This window comes from Schistocerca piceifrons, chromosome 4 (assembly GCF_021461385.2).
Source record: "Schistocerca piceifrons isolate TAMUIC-IGC-003096 chromosome 4, iqSchPice1.1, whole genome shotgun sequence".
Classification (NCBI taxonomy): Eukaryota; Metazoa; Arthropoda; class Insecta; order Orthoptera; family Acrididae; genus Schistocerca; species Schistocerca piceifrons.
Genome location: NC_060141.1, coordinates 369,019,030 through 369,031,459, shown reverse-complemented (window position 1 = coordinate 369,031,459; position 12,430 = coordinate 369,019,030). Strand labels below are relative to the sequence as shown.

General features: G+C 40.1%; 1 protein-coding gene across 1 annotated transcript in view; it reads left to right on the top strand.

The window, feature by feature from the left end:
- LOC124795847 (tyrosine-protein kinase Abl) overlaps positions 1 to 6,990 on the top strand; it is a 448,464-nt gene extending 441,474 nt beyond the window's left edge. The window contains exon 15 of the mRNA XM_047259929.1: positions 2,099 to 6,990. Coding sequence (XP_047115885.1) covers positions 2,099 to 4,840 — 2,742 coding nt within the window. The 3' untranslated portion in view covers positions 4,841 to 6,990. The remainder of the gene's footprint in view (positions 1 to 2,098) is intronic.
- The last annotated feature ends 5,440 nt before the right edge of the window (positions 6,991 to 12,430 follow it).

The window sequence follows — 12,430 nt, the reverse complement described above, 5'->3', positions numbered from 1 at the left end:
CCTGCCAGTGTATGTTTAGTCTTCTGCTGGACTAGTAACCATTATTTTTTATGAAACTTCCTGGCAGATTAAAACTGTGTGCCCGACCGAGACTCGAACTCGGGACCTTTGCCTTTCACGGGCAAGTGCTCTACCATCTGAGCTACCGAAGCACGACTCACGCCCGGTACCTACAGCTTTACTTCTGCCAGTATCTTGTCTCCTACCTTCCAAACTTTACAGAAGCTCTCCTGCGAACCTTGCTGTGGGTACCGGGCGTGAGTCGTGCTTCGGTAGCTCAGATGGTAGAGCACTTGCCCGCGAAAGGCAAAGGTCCCGAGTTCGAGTCTCGGTCGGGCACACAGTTTTAATCTGCCAGGAAGTTTCATATCAGCACACACTCCGCTGCAGAGTGAAAATCTCATTCTGGATTATTTTTTATGCTTATACTTTCAAAAACTGTTAAACCTCATCTTACTTTGGTTTTCATTTAATATAACACTTCGGTTAGAATAATTTAGTAAATACTGATCTTCTCTCCTTCATTCAAAAACAGCAAGGATTCCTGTGTCCCATGAAACAGTATGTAATTTTATTATTACATTCTTCTGACCAACTAAAGCCATCGAACATGCAAGGGCATAGGTGCTGGTAAAGTAAATCAGTGTGGAAAATTTAGCAATTTTGTAGTTGGTCTGATGATAAGAATCCAAAACAATAGGCATTCCTTGGGAGATAAATGTACACACAACGATTTTCAACAATGGCAGTGTGAAGTGAAAATGTTTCTAACATGCCCCGCAAATTATTAGTCTTGTACATCTAAGAAATGACCTAATATGGACCCTAAACTCTACTTCATACTGCACAAAAAAGTCATCAGATGTGTTTGTTGTCTATTGCAGAGTATGTCTGTTACAAAGAGATAGATCAATCAGTGATACAAGGATCACTTTAGAGATGATGGAATGACTCAGTTGTTATGGTCTGGCTCCCACAAAAAGTCACTAACCACAATGTAAGATTTCGTTCAGAGCATATTGAATAAAACCGCCATTGGCCTGTGGAGGAATTAAAAATATTTTATGGAGTGGAGACAATGTTGAATGTCAGTGCAAATGCTCTGTGTGGCTGTTATGATATTGATGCAGACAGTGGTGACTGAAATTATGTTATTTCTAAAGTTGGCTACAGTGCAGTTAGGAGCAGTTGCTGATGTCTATCCTTGGTAAGATGCCTGAAGAAGACAAACTTATTTGGTGCTGTTTGATTGTGGAAATGGATGCACAGAATAGCTTAGAATTGGACCACTTTCAAACATAATGTGAACAAAAATTATTGTTGATGTCAAAATTAAAACACTGTGGAAACATTTTGAAGGGAACCTTTTATTTCAATGCCATGGTAGTCCTCTGCACAAATCAAGAGCATCATAGTTTGAAGAAAGTATGTTGGAGTTTCTGGGCTAATATACTCAAAGCTTTCGGTTGAATCACGTGCATATCTATGGGTTGACGCAAACTGTTCACCATTTTTGAGAAAGGATGGTAGCAGATTTAGCCTTCTATGTATCAGACCTCATTCTGCATACTCTGTACCAGAACTCATTCTGCAACCAGAACTCATTCTGCATACTCTGTACCAGAAATTATTGTTCTGTTTATCAGAACCTGCCCTTAAAATTAAACATTATAATAATAGCAAAAGAAAATCTCTCACGTTTGTTAATGGGTCCTTGGACAAAATGACATAGGGAATACAAGATTTTTTGCCAGTTAGTGTATATAGACTTAGTTTCTTCATGGCTTTTAGATAGTCAGGTAAAGAATGGCTGTATATGCATTTGCAATGTGATAATCTATATTAAAACCACTATAATTATTGCTGCAGTAAAACTGTGTAACTCTCATATTAAACCTATTTACACACTTGGCAGATCAGTTCAGAAAGAGCAACAGAGAAAATGTCAGGCAGAGAACCTGGAGTGTTTTTAAATTTATTTATAAGTTTCATGAAACGATCTAGAAGAATTATTTAAGTGGTTAGCTTTATGGTACAAATAATATGCAATATTTGCTTAATGCATTGGAGTTGTGTTTCAAAAACTTTCCTTTTTCAGGTCGTGCAAGTTGTAGCTCTTGAGGTGAAAAATGTAACACGAGCCATAAATCGATATGGCACACTACCCAAAGGAGCCCGCATTGGAGCATACCTGGAGTCATTGCGGCAGAGTGGTCTAGCAGGAGGAACAGATGCTGATGAAATGGACCAAGGAGAAGAAATGGTAGAGCAGCAATCTATGAATGATCTTCCTACTCCCCATCGTTCAGTGTCACCAAGAACTAACATACGTACCCAGCCTCAGATGATACGTAGCAACTCGTCTGGAGGAACTGTTGGAGGCTTCCATCAGCATCACCATCCACCTTCTTCACCAACTGCAAGCAAATTACAACGACCTCGCACAGCTGGAAATACTCGTAATCATGGGCCGGAGATGCGTACATTCCGTGCACCAAACACCTCAACTTTCCGTGGGGGCAGTCCTTCAAGAGTGCTTCAGCCTTCATTGGCTGATTTGGAGTTTCCACCACCACCTTCAGATCTACCCCCTCCCCCAGAAGAGTTTGACTGTGTTAGTGAAACCCAAATGACCCCAGAACCACCTCCACCTTTGACTGCTGCTTCCCCCAGCCCAGAAAGACGACGACTCCGCTCTGGTGCTGCTTCTGGCAAGCCATCAGGACTTTCTTCACCTCGTAGTTTGCGGAAGTTAGGTCACAGTTCCAGTTTAGATCAACCTTCTCCTCACTGGGCCTCATCAAATGAGGCTGAACGGAACTATCCAGTTGTAGAACCCATTTTTCCACTGGATCATAGTGACCAAGAGCGGGATAGCCCTCATACCACGCAAACCAGTGATGTTCGAAACACTGAACCATCTGTAGAGGAGGCAAGTTCTAGATTTGGTGTGAGCCTGAGGCACCGTGAACCATCTACTGACTCCTGCAGCAGTGTTAAGTCAGGAAGAGAAAGGGAAGATTCCTGTCAGTTGACGCAGAGTGGTCGCCGAAGTTCGAAAGGACGGCCTCGTGATCGCCCTCCAAGTCCACCAAGATCCAGCAGAAGTTTAACATCTCCAAGTCTTGAAACAAAAAGTCCTCTCTCCCCTGGTAGTGATCCACCTGCACTGTATTCACCTCCAGCACTTCCTTCTGAAACTTGTTCCTCCCCAACCCAGAATAAGGATTTTCCTAACTTCAGTGAACCTGATTGCCATCATCCAGACGAAGAAATGTGCTCCCCAAATGAGAATGATGAAACAGAGAGGAGACCTTCTTGTAGCAAACCTGCAAAAAGTGTACCATCAGATGTGAAAGACCTGTTGGAACTTAAATTGATGGCAGAGATTAAAGAGAGAGCTGATAGAGGCTTTGGACGGAATGGGTCAAAAGAATCTCCACATGGTGATCAACCGTCTGCATTAATTGACCCATCAGCACAAATGGTTTCAGAACTTAATGAAACTCTGCTGCAAGAAAACAGCCGACAAGAATCAGCTTCTGATATTAGCTTTAATAAAACTTCTCCTGATTTAGGAGGAAAAGCATCTGGTTCTCCAGTTGATATAAAATCGAATCTGCGTAAGTTCAGTCGAGGATCAGACAGTTCAAAATTGTATGATCAGCAGACGAGCTCTAACCAGGAACCAGTAGGTAGTAACTTAGGTGGGTTTAAAGCTCAGCTGAAGAAAATTGAAGCTGCTCCTAAGAGAGTGGGTGCAAAGGAGGAGAATGAGGACCATTCTGTTTCCATCATAGACTTTAAATCTCGTTTACGTAAGGTAGATAACACTGGAGATAAATTATCTGAAAAGGTCTCAAAGAAATCAGAAAATGAAAAAGCAGAAGAGGAGCAGGGACAAGAGGACGAGAAGCGTCGAAATAGTGTACATTTAGATGGTGACTATCATGAGGACGACGCAAAAAAGAGGGACAGTACAGTGAGTGCCCATAGTCTAGATGGAGGATCATTGAAAGTAGACGAAACAGAGGACAAACGACGTAGTACAGGTAGCATAAGTAGTTTAAAAAAACTGTGGGAAAATAAAGAATCAACATCCGAGTGTGCCCCTGGCCAAGTGAGTCCAAAATTAACATTAAAGACAGCAGTCAAGCCTGAAGTTCCTTCTCGAACGTGTCGTGACACACCGTGTGATGATGATGATAGGTCTAGGAGTGAAGAAAATAACAAAGATCATAGTTCTCCAGAAGATGCACCAAGCAGGATTAACAAGGTATCTGTAGGTGAAAGAAGAGTGTGGCCCCCTACAACAAGTGATGAAAAACCTGCAGTTCCTACTAAACCATTAGTAAAAGCTGCCAAGCCAGTTATATTTTCTTCCAAACTTCCTACAAGCTCAGCAGCTATTTATGCAACACCTTCTATGTCAAAACCTTCTGTCATACCAAAAAGCAGTAGTAGTGATAGCAAAACAGAAGAAGAGACATGTGGGAAACTGGAAAGTGAAAAGGACGCTAAAGACGAGCGGGAAAGTGTTCTCGAGATTTCACAAGCGTTAGAAACGAGTTTATCTGTGTTAAGGTCATCTCCAAATGTATCGACAGGCAGCTGGCTGCAACTGTCAGACAAAGTTGGTTTGTTCCATTCTTCATGTGTAGGTTATGCTGATAGGGTACCACCTCACACACGGTTTCATTTCCGTGAATTACTTACTAGACTGGAAACTCAGGCTCAACAGTTACGCTCAGCCAGTGTTAGAAACTCAGCTGATAATACGCGGCTTTTCACTGAAGTACAGAATACTGTGAAAGATGTGATAAATGCTGTGCAAAGATAGGTCCATTAAATATATGATAAAGACTGATTTAGTTTATGGTAACTGCACCTACTGTAGAAGATCATTGATGTGTTTCACGTGTGTGTGTAGGAATGAGCACACTTCATCTGATCTCTTCTGAGATTTAAAATAGAGTCATCCGTGTTCATCTAGGTGAATGTGTGTGTCTTTTTTTTTAGGCATTATGCGTACTTATTGTACTTGTGGAATTTTCTGTGATGTGTGTGAGACTCAGTGGTTTTTTCCTCAGTCGTGAATATCCATTGTAAGAAGTGAAGAGCAGGTTGTAGTTTCCTGTTGAGGAATGTAATCAGAAGGTTATTAAAGCAGGAAATATGTGTTAAGATGGTAAAATGTTTGTGCTGAGAGCCGAAGTCTGGTAAGTGTTGAGAAAAATATCCACTTTTGAGTCATATATTCAGGTTTTACCAAAAAAATATGAAACTATAGACTATTTTTCATACAGTATTTGCTGATACATTGTTTTACAGCATGCATCATCCAGAGAGGTATGTATGTGTGCTGTGTGTATGCTTCACTGTATTGTGTGGAATTTACTGCATGTATTAAATTTGAAGGCTTGAGCACAACTTCAGTCTGAATACCATTAAACAATAGCTGTTATTTATGAAGCTGCTCTAGGTAAATGCAAATTAACAAAAAATATCTGCAATTGATCTTGTTTTGAGTTCTGTTGTATTTGCTACCCCTCCCCCCTTTTACCTGTGATAATGTTGTACATTGGATTAGATGCTTGACAGATATGAATAGCACGTGCTCAAATATAATTTTATGCAGTATTGAATGAGTGATGTTTGTCTAACAAAAAATGCAAGCAAGAAATTAGGACAGGGACCATAATGTGCTATTTGTTTCCAAGGAGTATTTTCTTCCGGGGCTGCAGTGATAGCTTTCTCCCCTATAATGTTACTGAAGAATGGAATTCAGAAATAAGCAGTATTTGAACTTAAAGGACTATTATTTTATGCTAAGTACAATTACTGCTTACATTTTCTGATTATTTGCATAATTTGCATTGTTTATGCTAGTCTATGTAATGTATAGTTAAATTGAATAGAGTTGAGAATTGGGATGTAACATCTTGCAAAGAGTTTTTATAAACCCAAAGATTTTAAAAATAACTTTTCTTACTGTGCACATACAAATATTCCCACTGTTATTGTGTAGTGACTAATTCATCCTTTTTTTAAATGAATTCATAGTTTGTTTAAATGAGCCAAAAATGTTTTTCAAAACAACGAACTGGAAATCATGTACTGAAAAATTCAGAATCTGCCTAATATTGCAGGTTTAGTATTTGCTCATGCCATTTCTTGCATACTTTTTTAAAATTTCTTTTGTAATGTAAATAGGTTTTGTATGAAAACATTTCCCACTTGGCGCTCATTAACAAAGCAAAGAAAATCGATTGTGTACTGTCTTAATTTAAAACAGACTGTGTATGATACTTTTATATGGCAGTGAATAGCAACTTTGGAAAGTGTGTTTGTGCAAAATAAATCAGAAAAAAACATTGTGAGATTACTTGAATACTCTGTGATCTGTTGATGCTAATTTGGTTCTTTATGTTATATATTATTTATTTTTCATTTAACTTCAGCAGTAGTGCAAATTGTACCAGCTGTCTTGTAATCCTGTCAGTGGATTTTTTTTATAATATGTACTATTTTTACACTAGCATTATATTCTAGGTACAGATTTTTTTGTTCCTAGATTTCAAACCAGTGAAACTTCACATAGGTAACTGTTAGTATAGTACCAGTATCATGGCTCAATATTTTAGAATGAAATTTTGAATTTGAAAATTTTTTGGAGATTCGAGAGAGAACTCTGTATGTCTGATCGTAAGGATGAAGATGGAAAAATAGTCTTGATTTTGTATTTCTCATGTTTACACTTTATAACTGTGAAGTAATTTTCGCAAGGAAATTCTGTTTTATATATGAAGATTATATATATTATATATATATTTCTCTGTACGAATGCCAGATTACTTCATTATGGTTTCTTTACTTTGTATGTTGATGCATGCATTTTGTACAGGTAAAAGTGTGTTCCTTTGTCAATGTGTATTGCTGTATGGATGTTTGTACAATGATTATAAATATAAACAAGAAGTAGAATCAAAATTCATTTGTACCCTTCATGAATACTCCTTCAGAGCATTTTCCTTTCCATAAATTGCAGTTCATAAGCTTGTCATTTTGTCTGTAATTAACATAACGTTTTCAATTGTGTTATGGTTTCTCTGTGTATTTCTGCACCAGTGTTTTACTAGGATGGCACTGTTTTTAACTGCACTTGATCAGTTAAGGGACGTGTAAATGCTACTTAGTTGAAATACTCTAGTTCAGTTTATTTCTCATTCAGGATACACAGTTCTGAACAGGAATGCAGATCTCGTTTTTCACATTCTATTCACAAACACAAAGAACTCCATTTATTTAGTTTTCTTTTTTTTAATTGAAACACCCATAATGAAACTTCATATTTAAAATTACACTATGCGATCAAAAGTATCCGGACACTCCCAAAAAGAAATGTTTTTCATATTAGGTGCATTTTGCTGCCAGATACTCCATATCAGCAACCTCGGTAGTCATTAGACAGTGTGAGAGAGCAGAATGGGGTGCCCCGCTGAACTCACGGTCTTCAAACGTGGTCAGGTGATTGGGTGTCATTTGTATCATATGTCTGTATGCGAGATTTCCACACTCCTAATAAACATCCCTAGGTTCATTGTTCCTGATGTGATAGTGAAGTGGAAACGTGAAGGGACACGTACAGCACAAAAGCGTACAGGCCGACCTCGTCTGTTGACTGAGAGGCTGCCAACAGTTGAAGAAGGTTGTAATGGGTGATAGGCAGATGACCTGTCCAGATCATCACACAGGAATTCCAAACTGTGTCAGGATCCAATGCAAGTACTATGACAGTTAGGCGGGAGGTGAGAAAACTAGGATTTCATGATCGAGCAGTTCCTTATAAGCCACACATTATGCCAGTAAATGCCAAATAATGCCTCGCTTGGTGTAAGGAGTGTAAACATTGGACGATTGAACAGTGGAAAAATGTTGTTTGGAGTGACAAATTACAGTACACAATGTGGCGATCCTATGGCAGGGTGTGGGTATGATGAATGCCTGGTGAACATCAGCTGCCGGTATGTGTAGCGCCAACAGTGAAATTCGGAGGCAGTGGTGTTATGGTGTGGTCATGTTTTTCATGGAGGGGGCTTGCACCGCTCTGTTCTTTTGCATGGCACTATCACTGCACAGTAAAATTCATAGGCAGTGGTGTGGTCGTGTTTTTCATGGAGGGGGCGTGCACCCCTTGTTTTGCGTGGCACTATCACAGCACAGGCCTTCATTGAAGTTTTAAGCATTTTCTTACTTCCCACTGTTGAAGAGCTACTTGGGGATGGTGATTGTATCTTTCAACGCAATCGAGCACCTGTTCATAATGCATGGCCTGTGGTGGAGTGATTACATGACAATAACATCCCTGTAATGGACTGACCTGCACAGAATCCTGACCTGAATCCTATGGAACACCTTTGGGATGTTCTGGAATGTCGACTTTGTGCCAGATCTCACCGACCGACATCGATACCTATCCTCAGTGCAGCACTCCATGAAGAATGGGCTGCCATTCCCCAAGAAACGTTCCAGCACCTGATTGAACGTATGCCTGCGAGAGTGGAAGCTGTCATCAAGGCTAAGGGTGGGCCAACACCATACTGAATTCCAGAAATACCAACGGAGGGTGCCACAGAATTGTAAGTCATTTTCAGCCAGGTGTGTACCTTGCCACATAGTTCGTTCTTTTTATTGGCAGGTGAGGGAACAGAAATAAATTTTGTATTCATCCATACAAGGAGGCTAATTTGGAATTTATTTCATATATTTGCTTCCATAATCTTTTCTGAATATGATCCTTAAAAACTTCGTAAATTACATGGCTTAAAATTTTGCCTTATTCAGATCTCTGTAAGTTATTTACTGTTATAGTCTACTTGAACTTCCTTTGTCGCCTTTTCATCTCCTCCTTTCCCATTTCCTGCCAATATTCACTGAACCAGCATGCAAAGAATGATAGTTGAACCATTTGAAAGTATATAGTGTATCAGATTATCTAATAAAATAGTCATCTGAAGACAGACTCAAGGATTATAGCTGCTTGATACTTTCACGTGTACAAAGTACATTTCCAGCAATTAAAGTTATGTTGGGAGTCTGTGGAATTCAAACTTGAATACTTATCTGCTGATTCATATGGCAGTGTTATGTCATAAATACCTTATGAAGGAGATGCTGGTAGTGATTAGTAGCAACAAAAGCAATTTTTGTAGATTTAAAAACCCTTTTTTTCATAGGGTAGACCGCCGCCTGGAGGCCCTCGTCACACGACATTTCATTTCATTTCATGAGGGAATGACTTACACTATTTGATTAGAAGTATGTGGACATCTCTATGTAATGAGGAATTGACCACAAGTGGTAGATCCGACAGTATAAAAGGAGTCAGGTAATATTGTGTAGTCAGTAGAGAAGCAGTAACAGCAGACTGGGTTGGTTAGGAGAGCTCAGTGACTTCACATATGGACTAGTCATTGGGTGTCTCTTGAGTAACAAATTCATCAGATTTCAGTAAGTGGCAAAGAGAAGGAACAACCACAGCTAAACCAAGACCAGACAGACCTAATGTACTGACAGACAAGGAACATCCAGCACAGTGGAGGGTTGTTGTAAAGAAGTAGCATTAAATCAGCAGAAGGAATCACTCTTGTGTTCCCATCGGTGTTACTGTCAGTCCATTTAGCATAATGACTGCGCATTGGAAGTTAAAAAGAATGGGGAACAATGGTCGAGCAGCACTTAGTAAGTTGCATATTTCTATATTCAGTGCTACGTTATGCTCAAGGTGGTGTAAAGAGTGTTGGCACTACACATAGGATGACTGGAAATGTGTGATTTGGAGTGATGAATCATGTGGCATTCCAGTGTAAGGTTTCGGGTTCGCCACATGCCTGGAGAGTATTACATGCCATTCTGTGTAGTGCCAACAGTGAAATACAGAGGAAGTGGTGTTAATAGTGTGAGTGTGTGTCATGGCTAGGGTGTGATCCCCTTATTGTGCTTAATAAAACACTTAATACAGGAGGATATTAACAAATTTTACAACACTGAATTCTGTGTACAGTAGAGGAGCAGTTCCGAGATGAGTGTTTGTGTATGTGCCTTGTCAAAGCAGCGTCTGTGAGGCAATAGTTTGTGGAAAATAGTGTTCTGGAAATGGACTGACCTGCTCTTACTCCAACCTAACCCTTGGGGTGAGTTAGAATGTAGATCTTCAGGAACGGGCTGCCATCCCTCCACGCACAGACACCTCATTGAAAGTATGCACAGCAAAGTTTGTCGTCATAAAGGGAAAGGATGCACTCATCTCATGTTAATGTCCACTAAAACGTGGCCAGATACTTTTGATCAGATAGTATACTTCAGGAATTTTCCCCCACTGGGAAGTGCTGTAGGATTTATAACCACACTGGAATAAAAATTTATCAACCCCAGGAGACGTATACTAATACCATGTAACAAAACCACTATCCTCAATAATAGTCTCATTTGATGAGGAAGAGTGTCTTCAGAAATTCTGCATCTAGTTGAAACCACTCTTTCGTTATTAGATTCCATAGAGCTGTCAGACTGTAGGAATGTTGAATGCTGCATTTCATTTTCCAAATAATACCAGACATACTCTATGAGATTAAGACTGTGTAATTCAGTGGGCCCACTGACGTGCAGTATAGTGCCAGAGTGCTCATCAAACTAGGAACTGTGTGTGTAACACAGTGAACACAGCTGTCCTCATCTTGGGCAGTAAGTGTGTCCACAGTATAGCCATCATCAAAATGTAAAAGAAAGGGCAACACTGTGTCACAGAGAATGTTGAAATAAACATCCTGGTGGTTCATGTTCCTGGTACCAAAATGAGTAGCCTCAAGTCATGGAATGGAAAACATACCCTAAACATCTCAGAACCGTCTCCAGCCGAAAGTACACCTTCCACATGCTACAACTCCACATTGGACTACCAGTGCACTCAGCGCCTTGCATCATTTGAAAGGAGGAAAAATCGTGACTTGTTGGACCACATTACATGCCTCCAATCAGTTACTGTCCAGTTTCTGTTTTGTTTAGTCCACTGAAGACATGCAGTTTTTATTGTGCTGCTGTGAGCAATGGCCTTTAGCGAGGTACCTGACTCAAAAATGTCCCTTTCATGCAGTTACTCTCTGTGTTTGTTCAGGAAGTGGTTGAGATGTACCGGCATTCACTGACAGCAGCAATTACTATTGGGTTTGAAACCTATTGCTATTGGCAGGGGGTGACACTCATGTCCAGGCCTTGTCGGTTAGAATTCTTTTATATGGGCAGTCCACACTGAGGAATAAATTCCTGAAACACCTCATGCTCCACGTGAAATCGTAAATGCTGCAGTGAGTTTGTTCTTTTTTCCCTATAAAGACTTTCAACCTCATGACCTCACCCTGGGCAACACAGTGGTTGACAGCTTTCATTTAATAACTTGTGTAGAGCTGCCAGTCCTGAAAGACAAGCAACACTCCATAAACTAACCACACAAATCAATATAGGATGTTTGACAAATGTATCATTTACGACAGTCCGACAAAAGTATCTGGACACGTTTCAGTGGACATTAACCTACTATTGAGCAATGTTTCTTGTTGTTTGACAGGGAAATTTAAGGAATGGTGGTTTGAAGAGACATTCTATAACACAAGTTTCATGTATTATTCGGATAATTACACTGGGGTAACAAAAGTCACGGTGTAGTGATAGGCACATATGCAGATATACGCAAAGTATAAAAGAGCAGTGCATCGACATTGTACTAACATCATTCGTGTGAAAATGTTTACAGTGTGATTATGACCTCATGATGGGAATTAACAGACTTTGTACATGGATTGGTAGTTGGAGCTAGACGTGTGGGACATTTCACTTTGGAATAATCAAGAGAGTGCCGGGAACAACAAATTTCAGGCATTATCTCTCACCCTGGGCAACACAATGGTTGACAGCTTTCATTTAATAACTTGTGTAGAGCTGTCAGTCCTGAAAGACAAGCAACACTCCGTAAACTAACCACACAAATCAATATAGGATGTTTGACAAATGTATCATTTACGACAGTACGACAAAATTTGGCACTGATGGGCTAAGGCAGCAGACAACTGACGTGACTGCCTTTGCTAACAGCATGACATCGCCTGCAGTGCCTCTCCTGGGCTTGTGCTCATATTGCTTAGACCCTAGATGACTGGAAAACTGTGCACTGGTCAGATGAGTCCTGATTTCAGTTGATAAGAGCTGGTGATAGGGTTCGAGTTGGACACAGACCCCCCAAAGCCATGCACCCAAGTTGTCAACAAGGCTCTGGTGGTTGCTCCATAATGCTGTGTGCTGTGTTTTATGGAATGGACTGAGTCCTTGAGCCAGCTGAACCTATCATTGACTGGAAATGGTTATGCCTGGCTACTTG